Raw genomic sequence first — 18,292 nt, 5'->3', positions numbered from 1 at the left:
AATCCACTTGATCATGGTGGATAAGCTTTTTGATATGCTGCTGGATTCGGTTTGCCAGTATTTTATTGAGGATTTTTGCATCGATGTTCATCAGGGATATTGGTCTAAAATTCTCTTTTTTTGTTGTGTCTTTGCCAGCCTTTGATCTCAGGATGATGTTGTCCTCATAAAGTGAGTTAGGGAGGATTCCCTCTTTTTCTATTGATTGGAGTAGTTTCAGAAGGAATGGTACCAGCTCCTCCTTGTACCTCTGATAGAATTCGGCTGTGAATCCGTCTGGTCCTGGACTTTTTTTGGTTGGTAGGCTATTAATTATTGCCTCAATTCAGAGCCTGCTATTGGTCTATTCCAGGGATTCAATTTCTTCCTGGTTTAGTCGTGGGAGAGTGTAAGTGTCCAGGAAATTATCCATTTCTTCTAGGTTTTCTAGTTTTTTTCCGAGGGTGAAGTTTTTGCATCTGTGTTCTTGAGGGTTACTGGTCTTTCTTTTTCTGTTTTTGTAATTTTTTGTGACTTTGATATTGGGGTAATGCTGGCCTCATAAAACACATATGTGCTGTGTGTTTTTTCTTCTTGGACGTGATTGTTTAGAATCACTATTCTTTTGTTCTTAAATGTTTGGTAGAATTCGTCAGTGAAGCTTTCTGGGTGTGGAGTTTTCTTTGAAGATTTTAAATAAGAATTTAATTTCTTTAGTAGATTCAGGACTAATAAACATATCTGTCTCTTCTTGAGTGAAATTTGACAGTTCATTTCTTTCAGGGAATTGATCCATTTTATGTGTTGTGAGATTTGTGGACATCAAAATACATAAAATGCTCCTCCATTTACAATGGGATTACGGTCCCAATAAATCCATCATAAATTGAAAATGCATTTAATACTCCTAATCATAGCTTAGCCTAACCTACTTTAAATGTGCTCAGAATATTTACATTGGCCTACAGTTAAGCAAAATAATCTAACACAAAGACTATTTTACAATAAAGTGTTGAATAATACATTTAAGAGTATCATACCACATATCACTAGCCTTGTGAAATATTAAAATTCAAAATTTTAAGTATGATTTCGACTGAATGCACATTGCATTCTCGCCATCGTAAAGTCAAAAAATCATAAGTTGTTGAGCTATTTAAATTGGAAACTGTCTATATTTGTAATATACTATATCGCTAGGGTTTGTAGCCATGCTTTTTTTTTTTTTTTTCCCCCCCGTTACCTCTGAGAAGCTGTGATGAAGTCAGTCATGTCCTGTCCTTTATTCCTGATAACTGGTATTTTGTGTCCTCTGGTTTATTTATTGTTTATTAATTTAGGTCACCTTGGCATTAGGTTTTTAATCTTTTCAAATGCTCAACTTTTGGTCTGTTGATTTTCTGTATTTTCTATTTTAATTTCATTGATTTCTGCCCATTTTTCTTCTTGCTTTGGGTTTAATTTCCTCACCTCTTTCTAGGTTTTTGAAGATTGAAGTTTATGTCATTTAATTGATACTTCTGTCTTTTTTAATCTGAACATTTTTTGTTATATACATTTCCCATTAAGCACTACTTTAGCAAATTTTGAAATAAATTTGAAAACAAGTTTTCATAGCTATTTGCTATTGTATTATTTTTGTGACTATTATATTTGCTCTTCCATTCAGTGTAAAATTCTGTTTGATTTCTCTTGTTATTCTCTTGTTCATCTATGGATTAAAGTATATTTAAATTTTCTTAAACTTTTCAGAAATCATTCTGTTGCTGATTTATAACTTAATCCTTTTATAGTTAAAGGACATATTTTACGTGATTTTAATTTTTTAATTTATTATTTGTTTTATGGTCCAAAATATGAATGACCTTGATAAATATTTCAAATGCATTGAAAAGAAACTGTACTATAAATGCTGTTTGGTGAGTGTTCTGTAAGTGTCAGATCAAAGTTTTTGCTAGTATATTTCTGATTTTCTGTACGCTTGCTGTTTTTTTGGTCTCCTTGTTTTATTGATTATGAGACAGAAATGTTAAAGTCTGGTTTTATTTCTCTGTTCAGTTACCTGTTTTGTGTGTAAGTGTGTTTTTACCTGATATATTTTGAAACTCCATTGTTAAGTGCATAAATATATTTGGGATTGTTATGTCTTCTTGGTGGACTGAATCATTTGTTAATATATAATATCACTATCCCTGTCAGTATTCCTCTGAAAACTACTTTGCCACATACTTTGCCACAATAGTTTGCCACAAACTATTGATAGTAATCTCTTTTTCCTCTCCTCTGGGATTTTAATTATGTTAATGTATTAGACCCTTTCGTTTTGTCTCACAGGCCTCATACTCTGTCTTTTTCTTGTCAATATTTTTTTCTCTTCAGATTGGGTAATTTCTGTTGTTCTGTCTTCTAGCTCATGATTCCTTCATCTGTCATCTCCATTTTGCAAAAAAATTTCATTTATTCTTTTTTTAAAAAATTAGTTTCTATATATTCTCTGAGTACTTCTATCTTATCATTAATTTTAAGTTTATTTTTACCCCATGGAGTATAATTACAATACTTGCTTTAAAATCAATTTCATTTAATATCTTGTGATCCAGCATCTAAACCTTTGGACTGACCTTTGTTAATTGTGTTTTCCTTTGAAAATTCTTCACATTTTCCTGGGTTTTTGTATGTTGAATAATTTTGGGGTTGTCTCTTAGCCATTTTGAATATTATATTGTAAGATGTTGGGTCCTGTTTAAATTGTGTGGGAAATGTTGGGGTTTTGTTTGTTGGTTCATTTCTTAGTAGGTGATCAGTTGGCTTAGATTTAGACTGTAAATTCTGTCTTGCCTTCCCTCGGTTATTTTTGCCTTGTCAAAGGAAACAATCAGTTCAGTTCTCAGAGCTTTTGCTGTGGTACTTTGAGTCTGCGTAATACACATGCCAGTTAGAGCTTAGTTTAGGACTTGGGTCATCTTTTCAACTGTAGTTCAATGCACATAGCATTTGCTGCTGTGCTTCGTGTCCATCTTGCACATACACAGCTCAGAAGTGACTGTGCCAGTGAATGCACAGAACTGTAGAATCTCCTTCTCCAGCGCTTTCTTTCCAGGTTTCTTCCTGACTCTTTATCTCCCAGGGCCCCATTTTACTGATTCTTTGTCAAGAAAGTTGGGTTGTTTCATTTTAGGAGACTTTGGTGCCCAGTCTACTGCTGAATTCTGTTAGTAGGGCGTGCCACAAGGCAAAGACGCAAGAGAATAGATAAGAAAAATAAAATGAGGATTCTCCTTTTTCATTTTCATTATATCACAGATGCTCCTTTTTATATGCACAGAATAAAAAATTATTCCCAGTCCCCTGGTTTGCAGAAGCCATTGCTAAACACACGGATTTTCCTTAGTGTTTGCTGCTTAAGGTGCTGACTTTAGCTTGCCGAGGGAGAAGAGAGGGGGAAAAATGGTACTCTTCATCCCCTGAATTTCATTTAAGTGTAGAATTCTCTCCTGGAAATTACTGTTTTTGTTTACTTTTTCAGTTTCCTCATATAACTGCTTTTGTTTTTTGGATGTTGTCCAGAGTAAACTCACAGTGAGAGAGACTGGCTTACTCTCTTAGCTTGGCAGTAAAAGTCTCAAACACTTTTAAGCCCATCTCAAGAGTACTGTTTAGTGTTACTTAAATGTATTTATTATTCTTGTCTGTTTGGTGATCATATAAAATATTGTCTTTGTGATAACTTTATAGTTAGAGAATATTTTAAATCACTTTTATACAAATATATTTTGCTTATTTTATATATTTTGTATTTAGTAAATTTTAACTGGGGAATTTTTTAAAAGCTATTTTTTTCATTGCTTAAATAAAACTGAGTTCATGTGAATGATATTTTCCTACATATGCTGTGTATTTTAAAAATAATTTAGTTCCAAGTATATATGCACATAATTGCGTGTTAAAGAACCATCAATATGTAGCAGCTAATCAGAAAGGAATTTCATGAGTCATTTTAAAGGTTCTTTTGAAGAAATATATTTTTCTTTTTAAATATATAACCTGCGCTGGGCGCAGTGGCTCACGTCTGTAATCACAGCACTTTGGGAGGCCGAGGCGGGCGAATCAAGAGGTCAGGAGACGGAGACCATTTTGGCTAACACCGTGAAACCCCGTCTCTACTAAAAATACAAAAAATTAGCCGGGCGTGGTGGTGGGCGCCTGTAGTACCAGCTACTCAGGAGGCTGAGGCAAGAGAATGCCATGAACCCAGGAGGTGGAGCTTGCAGTGAGCGGAGATCATGCTACTGCACTCCAACCTGGGCGACAGAGCAAAACTCTGTCTCAAAAAAAAAAAAATGTAACCTGAGAATTATTTGCAATAAATAATCTTGCCTTTGAATTAAACACATTCTTTAAAGGTGTTTTTCTTTAAATGTGAGTTTGAAGAATTTAGACTGTATGATAGCAGAAGTTACAGGTTCTTCTTCATTCCAAATTTCCTTTTTATTATTATTATTATCATTTATTTATTTTTATTTATTTTTTTTGCGATGGAGTTTTGCTCTCGTTGCCCAGGCTGGAGTGCAGTGGCACGATCTCAGCTCACTGCCACCTCCACCACCTGGGTTCAAGCAGTTCTCCTGCCTCAGCCTCCCAAGTAGCTGGGGTTACAGGCATGACCCCTGCCCCCAACAGCTGGCTAATTTTGTATTTTTTTAATAGAGATCGGGTTTCACCATGTTGGTCAGGCTGGTCTCGAACTCCGGACCTTAAGTGATCCACCCACCTCAGCATCCCAAAGTGCTGGGATTACAGGCATGAGCCACCACACCTGACCCTTCATTCCAAATTTTATTAGTTGCATAGGTTAATGCACAAGTGACAACCATGAAGTCTTGGTAGATTTTAGAAATCAATTAGTAAAATTCATGCTGATTGTAATGCTTCTGCTTTTTCATCAGCAGATTAAATAAGTAACTGTAAATTAATAAATGGCATTATGATAACAGTTATAATTTATAACTTTAGAGGCAGTTACCTTTCCTATAAGTTAAAACTTTACTACGTATATTCTCTGCTGAATTTAAATGAAATGTTAAACTTATGTTGATCAGCATCCATCATGGCCTCCAGGGATCTCTGTCTCCTGGTATTCTTACGCTTGTGTAGTTCGCCTTCACCTACCTTGTTCCAGGCTTCATCTATGTGACCAGTAGATAACTCTTCTAAAATTAGGTTATAAAAGACACTGTAGCCTCTATCTTCATCATTTTCTCTCTTCGCAGTCACTCATTTTGGGAGAAACCATCTGCATTGTCACAAGCTCACATGGTGGGGAACTGAAGTCTTATGCCAAAAGTCATGTTGAGTGAGCTTGGAAGTGGTAGAGTACTGGACTCTAATAGTCTAGAGTCCTAGTGGACAGCTCAACTACAGTCTGTTGAGACTGAGCCAAAACTAACCGGCTTACCTGCTCTGAGATTCTTGGCCTCTAAAACCGTGTGAGATAGTAAATGTTTGCTGCTTTAAGTAACTAAGCTTTAGGGCAGGTTGCTCTATGACAGTGTCTAGCTACCAATACAGGGTCTGTTGTTTCCCTTTGACGAAGTTCAAGAGTCAAGCTTATTTATGTTTGGTAAACAGTATTAAAGTTTACATCTTTGTATTCAATTGTTCATACTTTTCATAGAGGTATAAAACAATACACATTGCCCCTCAGTGTTATGGTAGTTTTTGTTGAAATAGCATTCTCCCTTTTTACTCATATGGATAACTTTCTGTTTTCTGTAGGACCTGGACAGTAGTTTAGAAGTGGGTCTAGAAGAATTACATATGAAACTTAACTCATTTTTGTGCATCCTCATTAAAGCTTTGGGCTGTTTTACTATGTCAAACTTCTGTCCCTGTTTTCTTTTTCTTTGGTAATGAATTCTTTCTTAGGATACATTGGTGCAAATAGACATGCAGTAGGCCCTGTCAGAGAAACTCAGAAACACAAACCTTGCACATCGGGAACTGATTGTGATATTATTATAGATAAGCAATATCTTGTTCTCTATTTTTGGAAACAATGTTAGCAAAATACTTGGGGGATGATTCACCCAAATTTTACAGATTATTAGATGATACATTTTATTCTGTAGTGTAGTTGGATTTTTTAAGATTCAATATTTCAGATTTGAACTGAAAAATTAGGTGACACTTAGAGAAAAGACACTTTTCTTTATCCATTAACATTAAAGAAATAAAACTTGTATAGAACACTTAGTGTTAAGTAACAAATTTATGGCCGCCTAGATACAGTATGTTTCTTTGTTTTAATGTCCTATGATATGGTTTTCCTAATGTTTACTCTTTTGATTATTTACTGAGAGCCAAAGGAGGCCATATGTAAATAAATACAGTATATTTTATTTGATTTAATTGCTTTAGCTCTTCACCTAGAAGATGACATTTTCTTTTAAATTTACTTTTCCTTTCAAAGGGAATTTTCATCAATAAATTCTGAAATTTAAATTTTTGATGTTAAATGAAATTCTTACTGCCATCCTTGTAAGGAAAAAGTAACAGTAAAGATGTTTTTATTAAGATCACCTCATTTATATTTGGCTTAGTTTCTTCTCACACTTGTTGATTTCTTCTACGCTTCCTCCAAAAGATTATACTATTTTATCTTTCGATCTGTGATGCCATCTTAGGATATTAAATAGATTTTAATATTATTTCATTATATTTGTTGTATTAGTTTTTTAGGGCTACCATAAGAAAGCATACCCCAAACAGGCTGGCTTAAGACAACAGAAATTTTCTCTTTCATAGTACTGGAGACCAGAAGCCCGAAATTAGATTGTTGGCAGGGCCACACTCTCTGTGAAGGCTCTAGGGAAAAATTATTTCTTGTCTCCTTCCTAATTTCTGGTTATTGACAGTCATTCTTATCATTTCTTGGCTTGTAGCTGTATCACTCCAATCTCGGCTCGCTTCACACATGTCCTTCTTCTCACTGTGCCTTTGTCTCTAAATCTCTCTCTCCTTATAAAGACACCAGTCAGTGGATTTAGGACCCATCCTAAACTAGTCTGACCTAATTTTAACTTTATTACATCTGCAAATACCCTATTTCCAAATAAGGTGATATTCACAAGTACCTGAGGTTAGGACTTAAACATGTCTTTTTGGGGAACACAACACCTGTTTTGTTTAATAACCACTCTGAAATTATTATAATCTCTATACAACTTTTCCATGCTGCATTCATTCAGTGTATCTTTACAGTATTTTTAGTCTTAGTTACCCTTGTAGCTCTGATAGTTATATTGAATTCTAATATCTTATATATTAAAAATTATAGTCATGGTAGTTAATGTTGTGACTTATTTAAATAATATTAATGATTACTGCATTGAGAAAATTACCATGAAATTAGAAAAGACCTGCCACACTTCCAACTTAACTATCATTCTCTCAGTACTGTTTTTTTCTCACTTATATTTAATTAACATAAAACGCTGATACATACTGCTTGCTTTTAAAGGTTTTTAGTGATTATAAGTGGGGTTATGCACACAGTAAGTGCTCCATACTTATTTATTGTGAATTACCTTTGGGCCTAGGCTGTTAGAGTATAATCCAGTCAAAGTCCACTTAATAATCTAATCTTTAAGTCCTATGTTCGGCATATTGACTTTTAATTCCAGGTAACCATCTCATCTTAGAATTGTATGTCGTGATTGACCAAATGATTGTGTTTTGATTGAAATAGCATATCATTCTTATTGGAGAATAACATGGAACAAATCAAATATTGCTATTTAAAAATCTTATTCCATCTCTACATTAAAAAAAAAAAAAAATTAGCCAGGTGTGGTGGTGTGCACCTGTAGTCCCAGTTATTCAGGAGGCTTAGATGGGAGGATCTCACTTGAATCCAGGAGTCCAAGGCTGCAGTGAGCTATGATCATTCCAGTGCACTCCAGGCTGGGTGGCAGAGTGAGACCTTGTCTCAAAAACTGCAAGTAATAATAATAATGATTCTTATTTTAATAATGAGCCTCTTAGTTTACTGTGGGAAGGCTAATTTATCAGATTGTAAATTAGCAACATTTTTTGATAATGATTAATTTCTACTTGGAGATTTCACGTATTGAAATAAATTCTTATGTAATCCCATTTCATGGAAGTGGTATTTATTGGAATCAGTTTTACTTATTCACTCCCGTCTACAGGTTACTGTATCAGTATTTCTAAAAATATTCTAAGATTTTTTCTATGTTTCCATTCCCAATACTGGTTTCCAAGCCCAAATGCATGTTAGAATCACCTGGAGAGCTTTTCAAAAAAACACCAGTACTTGGATCCTATCTGGGTATTGTCCTGGATGGGACTTAGGGGCAGATTGAAATACGGATAGGAAGATTTTGTCGTTGTTAAAGTTCATTTATTTATTCTAATGTGCATCCAGGATGGCAACTTATATACTGAAAATCTGTTTTATGAGTGTATTCTGTTGTCTGCTAAGACATTTTTATTGTTGAAAAATGATATGATAGTTGCTCTGGTACCTTTGTAAAATGGCAACTCATTTTCTGCTTCTGCTTTCAAATCAGACCTATTTTGCTTAGTCAGCTTTGCTCTCTCTAATCATTACAAATTTTAATGTATGTCACTGGATTAGACTACATATCAAATACAAAACCAAAATTTTGAAGTTTAGCTAAATAATTCTAGAATATATTACTTTAGACATATGTAAGTTATATCACTGAATTACTACATAAAAATTTAAAATCACAAAATTCTTAATTGAAAGATAAAATAAGAACAGTTTCCAAGTGCTTTAAAGATGTTTGTGTACGTTTTCATATTTATGATGTATATCAGTATACACTCATACACACATTTAAAGAAAATTGGCTGGGCCCAGTGACTCACATCTGTAATCCCAACATTTTGGGAGGCTGACGTGGGCAGCTTGCTTGAGCCCAGGAGTTTGATACCAATCTCAGCTACATGACGAAACCCTTTCTTTACAAAAAAAAAAAGAAAAATCCAGGCATGGTTGCACACACCTAGCTACCTGGGAGGCTGAGTGGGGAGAATCACCTGAGCCTGGGAGGTAGAGGAAGTGAGGCATGATTGTGCCACTGCATTCCAGCCTGGATGACAGAGTGAAGAGACCCTGTCTCAGGAAAAAACAAAGGAAAGAAAAATAAAAATAATACTAATGTATTTATATAACTATATATATAACAAATGTACCACCTAGCTCCAGATTACTTTTTTTTTCCTGTCTTTTATGTCTTAGTTGTGGGTCTATGTTACCTGTCCGTATAAATTTATTATTTATCTATATGATTTTTCTTTTTTTTATTTTCTTTCTTTTTTTTTTTTTTTTTTTGGTGGCATGATCTCAGCTCACTGCAACCTCTGCCTCCTGGGCTCAAGTGATTATTCCACCTCAACTTCCCGAGTAGCTGGGACTACAGGCCTGTACCACCATGCCCAGCTAACTTTTGTATTTTTAGTAGAGACGGGGTTTCACCATGTTGCCCAGGCTGGTCTCTTAACTCCTGAGCTCAAGTGATCTGCTGCCTCAGCCTCTCAGGCTCATTACAGTCATCAGCCACCGTGCCCGACCTTTTTTTCCTATATCGATTTTTGACATTGAAACTAAGCTTTCTTAGTTTTAATATTATTGTATTATTCAGTCATTCAGTGATATGGTTTGGCTGTGTCCCCACCCAGATCTCACCTTGAATTGTAATAATCCCCATGTGTCAAGGATGGGGCCAGATGGAGATAATTGAATCATAGCAGGCAGTTTCCCCCATACTCTTCTTGTGATAGTGAATAAATCTCATGAGATCTGATTTTTTATAAATGGGAGTTCCCCTGCACATGTTCTCTTGCCTGCTGCCATGTAAGACATGACTTTGCTCCTCATTTGCCTTCTGCCATTTTTGTGAGTCCTCCTCAGCCATGTGGAAATGTGAGTCAACTAAACCTTTTTTTTTTTAATAAATTACACAATATCAGGTATCTTTTTATTAGCAATGTGAGAACAAACAAATACATTCATCTTTAACACTTTTAGTCCTAGTAAACCAAATGTTTCAGATTGGCATAAAAAGATTTCTACAGCAATAAGCAAACTTGCCCAAGTTACTGAAGCATTTACTAATGTATTATTTGTTTCTCTTTTTGTTTTTATTGTCCTTTGCCCTTAGTGAAGCTGTGGTCTACCAATCTAGACAACTCAGTGGCAAGCATTGAGGCAAAGGCTAACGTGTGCTGTGTTAAGTTCAGCCCCTCTTCCAGATACCATTTGGCTTTTGGCTGTGCAGGTAAGAAATGAAAGCAGATTTGTCTTCCTTTGATGTTGGTTGAATATCATGGTAAGGATAGGAGAGCATTTTAAAACAAATAACTCTTTTGTAGGCTTAAATATTGTTTTCATTATTAGACTATAAATTAAAAGTATATGCAGTATGCCATCATTATTCATTTAGTGCTGTACCTGAATTGCACTATTCTGTCACCTATCTTTAATACATAGATATGAATTTGTTAATTTTATCATTTTCTTAGTGTTTATATGCATGAATTAATGCTTATTACTTATTCACAAACTTAAGGTCATAATAACATTTAAACAAGCTATTGTTAAGCTATATTGTATAGACACAGGAACACTTTTTTTAAGGCAAACTGTTCTTTCAACAATTATTTATTGAGTCCCTACTATGCACAGAGCACTCATCTAGGGACAGTGAATAAGACATAGTCTTGTATCATGGAGTTCATGCTAACATAGGAAGTATATCAAAAAAAGTTTGCTATTATTATCATTACCAAATAATCATTAGGTAAATTATTTTTCTTAACTGGGGTGACCATATGTCTGTGTTTGCCTGGGACAGTTCTAGTTCACACCGTTTGTATTTACTGTTAGTGCCCTCTTTCATTCACAAAAGTGTCATGAGTTGGACGATAAATCATATGGTCACCCTACCCGTAAAATTTTTATCTTTTATATTTTTCCCTCTTGAATATTTACTAAAATAGTAAATACTTGTAATTTGGCTTCTGAATGGTGAAGTCTTATTTTTTATTAATAATATCAGGATTTTACAAAATACAAGCTAGCACCATATGATGGAGACAATAGCAACTTTTAAAAAGGAAATGCATAATTTAAACCATGTCACTATACTTTTTCCTTTATTCAGCTCACTATGTCACTGGCCTACTGACATAATTTCATAGTTCAGTTTAAGGAGGACATGGACTAACATGTAGATATGGGCAAAATTCTCTATTTTTTTTAGTATATAGAATTAATGATTACATGCTGTTTTCGTTTGAAACTACTTCTGTCTTATTTAAATAATTTGTCACTGATTAGAAATGTGACCTTGAGCAAGTTCTTTAACTTTCTCCCAAGTTTTTTATCTTTAACGTAGTGGTAGAGCTGTTTGGGGCTGTTCTGAGGATTATGGAAAAAAGATTCTTTATGTAAAGTTCTTATAGTTGTTATTTTTATTATTAATATTATGTATTCAATTAAAATATATATTCTTAGTTTATTGGGTTTGAGTGTGTGTAGACACTAACTGACCATCATTTATGGATATAATAATATTTTATCAGTATTTAGTTAATTTGTACCAATGCCAGATATGAATATTATCAAATTTTCTCCTTCCTAGAAAATAGGAACCTACTTTAAAAATGCTTCTACTATCTGCTAGGCAGTTTTCCCCACTATTCTACATTTTCATACATTTCTTAGTTACTTTTCTCATTTAATTTTCCATGCAAGCTTTAAGATTTATAGTTTTCCAATTCTAGAAAAATCCTTTTGGGATTCTTACCAGACTTTCTTGTGTTTATTTGCTGATTTTAGAAGCGTTGGCATTATTGTGATAGTATGTCTTTCCACAATTACGTGGGGTGTCTTTTTATTTGTTTGGGTTTTTTTTTTTTTTTTTTTTTTTTTTTTTGAGACAGGGTCACCCAGGTTGAGTACAGTGGCATGATCACAGCACACTGCAGCCTGGTCCTTCCTGGCTCAAGTGATCCTCCAACCTCAGCCTCATGAGCAGCTGGGACTACAGGCATGCACCACCACGCCTGGCTAATTTTTGTGTTTTTCATAGAGACGGGGTTTTGCCATGTTGCTCAGGCTATTCTCAAACTCCTGGGCTCAAGCAGTCTGCCTACCTCAGCTTCCCAAAGTGCTGGGATCACTGTGCCATGGCTTTTGTTTGGGTTGTTTTCTGTCTTTCAATGAGATTTTATAATTTACTTACTTTAGGTTCTGGACTTTTTGGTCAATTTTTTTTCCTATATATGTTACCATTTTTGTTATTTTTAATAAAATTTTATTTTCCACTCCCTCTTTTTTAGGTATTTTTTGCTAAGCGTAGACAAAACTTATTCGTATTTGGATATTTGTCTTGTATCTTGAGACCTTATAAATTTTTCTCATTAAGTCTAGTAGCTTTTTAGTAGTGTTTGGATTATCTGTTTATACTTGATATCTGCCAGTTGCATTTCTTCTTTTCCGATGATTTATCACATTCTCTACCTCTAAGGTAGAGTTATACTAGTGATATCCTCCGCCATCTATTTCATTTAGTTGAATGAGCTTTAGTGTTCTGCTGTTTAGAATATCTACTTTTGAAAAATATTTTATTCAAATTGTTTTACTTTACTGTTTCTTAATTAGAAGCAAAACAGTATTGTATCAACTACCTTTTAGCACCAATTGATACTTATGCTTTTCTAAAACTGAGTTGTATTTTCTTGAATGAACCTTGCTAGGGCATAATGTAGAATTATTTTGATAAACTACTATATTTAATTGGTAATTTTAAATCCATATATTAAATTAGCCTATTATTCATTTTATCTTTTTTAACTGTCTTTGCCATTTTTAACATCAACAGTTTTGTAATTTTCAGTGTACAAGTCTTGAACTTCTTTTGTTAAATTTATCCTTATTTTGTTACTTTTATTTCTGTCATGAATGGAATTGCTTTTAAATTTTATTTTTTGATTGTTTTGTTAATAGTGTACAGAAATACAATTGATTTTTATATATCGATCTTATATCTCTAACACTGCTTCTCTTTATTTGTTCTTGTTTTATTGTGGATTTCTTGGGGTTTTCTACATGTAGAATCATATCTGCAGTTGAACAATTTATGAATGACATTTTGCTTTATTGTATTAGCTAGAAGATCAAGTACAATGTTAAATAGAAGTGGTAAAAGCAACTTTTTATATGTGAAGAGTATTTAGTCCTTCACAATTAAGTATGGTGTTGGCTGTGAGGTTTTTTGTAGATACCTTTTATCAGTTTAATTTTTTATCTGTTCGTAGTTTGCTAAGAGTTTTTGTTGTAAATAGGCGTTAGATTTTGTCAAATGCTTTTCTTCTGCCTCTGTTGAGGTTGATTGTGAGGTTAATGTCCTATACTTAATAATATGGGACAGTAATATTATTATTATAATAAACCAACCTTTCAAGTACTTTTGTGTCTGTGTTAGTAATGGATATTCATCTGTAGTTTTATACATTCATTTATAGACAGAATCTCGCTCTGTCAGAGCCCAGGCTGGAGTGCAGTGGCGCGATATTGGTTCACTGCAACCTCTGCCTCCCAGATTCAAGTGATTCTCGTGCCTCAGCCTCCTGAGAAGCTGGGACTTACGGGCACCAGCCACCACATCCGAATAATTTTTTGTATTTCTAGTAGAGACAGAGTTTTACCATTCTGGCCAGGCTGGTCTTGAACTCCTGACCTCAAGTGGTCTGCCTGCCTCCGCCTCCCAAAGTGCTAGGATTACAGACATGAGCTACCATGCCTGGCCTGTAGTTTTCTTATGATGATATTTTCTGTCTTTGTCAGAAAAGAGCTACTGGGTTTAAAGAATGGATTGGAAAGTGTTCCTTCCTCTGCGTTCTGAATGAGTTTGTGAAGAATTGGCATTATTTTCTTTAAATATTTGATAGAATTCATGAATTCTATCTGGGCTTGGATTTTTCTTTTGGGGAAGATTTTAAATTCCTAATTCAATGTGTTTACTTTTTCTTCTTCTTCTGTCTTTCTTTCTTTCTTTTTTTTTTTTTTTTTTTTTTTTTATTTGGTTTTTTTTTTTTTTTTGAGATGGAGTTTTCGCTGTTGTTGCCCAGGCTGGAGTTCTATGGTGCGATCTCAGCTCACTGCAACCTCCACCTCCTAGGTTCAAGCGATTCTCCTGCCTCAGCCTCCCAAGTAGCTGGGATTACAGGCATGTGCCACCATGCCCAGCTAATTTTCTACTTTTAGTAGAGACGAGGTTTCACCATGTTGGTCAGGCTGTCTCAAACTCCTGACCTCAGGTGATCCACCCGCCTTGGCCTCCAAAAGTGCTGGGATTACAGGCGTGAGCCACTGCACCCAGCCTGTTTACTTTTTCTAGCTGAATTCAGATGTTCTAAGTTTTCTAATTTATTGGCATAAAGTTGTTCATAACATTCCTTTGTAATTCCTGTATTGTCAATAGTAATGTACCTAGTTTCATTCCACTATAATTATGTATTTTCTCTTATTTCTTTTTGGTAGGTGTAGCTAAACATCTGTCAGTTTCTTCATCGTGTAATAGTGTGTGTGAAAAGGCTGTTGTAGTTGTTATTGTTGGAAGGTCTGTAGAATGATTCTGTAGACTTGGTTTCCTGTAATGACTCTTAGCTCATCACCAAATAGATAGGCCAAGAGAGCTATTATTTCTCAGCAAGTGGCACTATTGAAATCAAGAACATGATGCCATTACTGTAATCACGGAATCAGGAATCCTTCACCATAGCTCCCACAAAGCTAGAAACTAGAAACTGGAACACTACAACAGAAAACCCCCACATCTCTACAATGGTGCTTGAAACAGAAACATTCAAAGCAGAAGGAGAATGACCATAAAATGTTCACCTTTCAAATCTTCAATAAGTGCATCTGATTGATGGAATCTAATTCATGTCTAGAAGCATAACTGCAAGGGCATCTGAGCAATATAGTTTTAACTTTATATCTTGCATAGGCTGTAAACACTTTAAGATGGTGGAAATGGATGCTGAGGGCACATTGAGGTTAGGTATGAGCTAATTTTCCTCAGTCTAAAGCAGGGGATAGTATCACAGCAAAGCGTCAATGAGGCCAATAGTGCTTAATTCATTGTCTTTCATTGTACCTTTCACTGAAACATTCCTTTAATACAGGAAAAGCCTTTACTACTAGAAAACTGACCAATATTCAGTCATCTTCATTTAGAATTGAAACATTTTTTAGAATGTAGTCTGTCATCTAAATTTGACTTTAGGAATGGGCTATACTTTTGTTAAACATTGCTTTTGGAATTTTGAGAGGTAGAAAATTAGTATATGAGCTACCCACCAATTGTAGTTTGACTTCCTGTTGCAAAGGCACTGTGGATCCTACCAGGGAAGTGAGGCATCATGCTACTTGTAAGCTTCTCTGTCTGTCTTGCTTAGATCTTATATTTGTGCTTGTTAACAATAAATTTCTCTTTGTACTTTTATTTTGTTATTTTGTGCTTTCACCTTTTATCATACATACAGAATATTTTATAAGTCCCAATATAGTTATAAAAGGAATAAATTAGGATGAAAACATTTATCTTCTGAGCTTTGTGTATGTAATGACATTGCCTCAAAATACCTTAATTAAAATGAAAATGCTAAGAGAATTCAAATTTCAGTATCTTAGGAGATTTTATAGATCTTTCTAAGATAGAAAAGTAAAAATTAAAAGGTAATAAAGATGTGAACATGAAAGTTAACAAGTATGTGTATAGAAGATGGAATCTGTCAGCCAGAGAAATCCACGTTCTTTTCAATCAGACATAGATTATTTACTTAGAATGATTTTTTATGCTTCTCTTTTTCAATAAAGTCAAGCATTCATGCTAATCCCAATATATCAGACTTGGTCCTGAGTGATTTTGACAGCTTCCCATAATGAATTTGTCTTTGAGGATATTCAAAGACAGCAGCACTAGTAAGTGTTAAAGGGTCCTAGGTAGGCTCTTTCAGTTATTTCCTGGCATTATTAATGTAGACAACCATTTGCTAGATTTTTGAGATAAATCAGTTGATTTATTTGCAATATTTACATGTCGACATGGTTTTTAAAAGTTATTTTAATGTCTTTTAATGATTAAAAAATTATGTCCCATATTTGTTAGTCATTCATTACTTACCATTATTTGCATTTAATCCTTAAAGCAGAAGTGTACAAAAAAGAGATTAATGTAAAGCAAATCAATGAGGATTGAAGCAAATTAATTCTCTCAAAATAAATGTGTGGTATCTTTAGATAATTTTGCAGCTGCTGAGTTTGTATAATCTTAGCAAACTAGGCCATTTAGAGGAAATAATTCTGTACTACTTTTTGAGTGTGTTTTTTAATGCTTTTACTTCTGGTATGGGCTTGCTGGATTTTGTGTTTCTAAAAACCAGTAAAATTTGGAAGGCACTGCCTGTAAATGTTACCTAGTAAATAGAAAACACAACCATAAATATGCCTAGTAATTAGTACACATTTTATTTTATAGAAACTGATTCTTGGCTGGACGTAGTGGCTCACACCTGGTAATACCAACACTTTGGGAGGTTGAAGCAGGGGGATCGCTTGAGCCTTTGAGTCCAGGAGTTCAAGGGTATAGTGAGCTATGATTGTGCCACTACAGTCCATCATGAAAACAGAGCAAGACCATGTCTCTTAAAAAAAGAAAGAAACTGATTTCTAAGCAGGCAAAATGTAATATCAGTAATTTTTGTCTGCAGTTTGTGCTTATTTAGTATTGTATAACTCATTGTAAATAGTTTAGATTATGTGATTTGATTATTCCTTATCTCATTACAGTAATATAGTGATAATACTGTGTGTTCTGTAAGTAATTACTTGTATATGATGCTTTTAGATGAATTCAAATAGTAAATCACCAAATTTTAAATTATTCTTTGATACATATTTTCCTACATTTCCCAGTGATAAAAGCCCACAGTATAATTTTGTTGTTGTTGAGACAGAGTCTTGCTCTGACGCCCAGGCTGGAGTGCAGTGGCACAGTCTCGGATCACTGCAGCCTCTGCCTCCCAGGTAGAGCAATTCTCCTGCCTCAGCCTCCTGAGCAGCTGGGATTATAGGCGTGCACTATCTCACCTGGCTAATCTTTCCAGTTTTGTAGAGATGGGGTTTCACCATGTTGGCCAGGCTGGTCTCAAACTTCTGACCTCAGGTGATCCACCTGCCTCGGCCTCCCAAAGTGCTGTTGTTATTGTAGGTGTGAGCCACCGCGCCCAGCCTCACAATGTAATTTTTTTAGCCACTAATATCTATGTATAGACTATGTACTGGGCCCTGTTAGTGAATTTGAAGTTTTTTGTTTTGTTTTGTTCTGTTTTTTTTGTTTGTTTTGTTTTTCCTTTTTTCTTTTTGAGATGGAGTCTCACTCTGTCGCCCAGGCTGGAGTGCAATGGCGTGATCTTGGCTCACTGCAACCTCTGCCTCCTGAGTTCAAGCGATTCCCCTGCCTCAGCCTCCTGAGTAGCTAAAATTACAGGCATGCGCCACCATGCCTGGTTAATTTTTGTATTTTTAATAGAGACGGGGTTTCACCATGTTGGCCAGGCTGGTCTCGAACTCCTGACCTCGTGATCCGCCCTCCTCAGCCTCCCAAAGTGCTGGGATTATAGACGTGAGCCGCTGCGTCTGGCCAAGTATGAAGTTTTAATCAGTATCTTTACCTTTGGCAGTTGAGTTTGAGAAATATCACAAAAGATTTAGGGCAACATATTTCTTCCTTCAGATAAAATTAAAATCAGCAAATCGTGAACATATATAAAAGATGTTATTGGAAATAAATGTTTCCTGTAATGCTGTTAGTGATTTTTTTTTGAGACAGGAGTCTCACTCTGTGGTCTAGGCTGGAGTGCAGTGGTGCAGTCTTGGCTCACTGCAATCTCTGCCTCCAGGCTCAAGTGATTCTCCTGTCTCAGCCTCCCAAATAACTGGGACTACAGGAGTGTGCCACGATGCCTGGCTAATGTTCATATTTTTGGAAAGACGTGTTTTCACCATGTTACCCAGGCTGGTCCTGAATTCCTGGGCTCAGGCAATCTGCCTGCCTATGCTTCCCATGGTGCTGCGATTACAGGTGTGAGCCACCGTGCCAGGCCTCTGTTAGTGATGTTTTGATTTTTGTTGTTGTTGTTATGATTTGGTGGTAGTAGTAGTTATTTTTTTTTTTTTTTTTTTTTTTTTTTT

General features: G+C 35.1%; 1 protein-coding gene across 1 annotated transcript in view; it reads left to right on the top strand.

Annotated features, from left to right (window-relative positions):
* COP1 (COP1 E3 ubiquitin ligase) overlaps nt 1-18,292 on the top strand; it is a 259,480-nt gene that overhangs the window by 167,538 nt on the left and 73,650 nt on the right. Inside the window, 1 exon segment of the mRNA XM_017891684.1 lies at nt 10,191-10,307. Coding sequence (XP_017747173.1) covers nt 10,191-10,307 — 117 coding nt within the window.

The sequence above is a fragment of the Rhinopithecus bieti genome, unplaced genomic scaffold (genome assembly GCF_001698545.2).
Source record: "Rhinopithecus bieti isolate Rb0 unplaced genomic scaffold, ASM169854v2 scaffold_20101, whole genome shotgun sequence".
Lineage (NCBI taxonomy): Eukaryota > Metazoa > Chordata > Mammalia > Primates > Cercopithecidae > Rhinopithecus > Rhinopithecus bieti.
The sequence above is the reverse complement of the archived record's forward strand: the minus strand, read 5'-3'. Positions and strand labels throughout refer to the sequence as shown.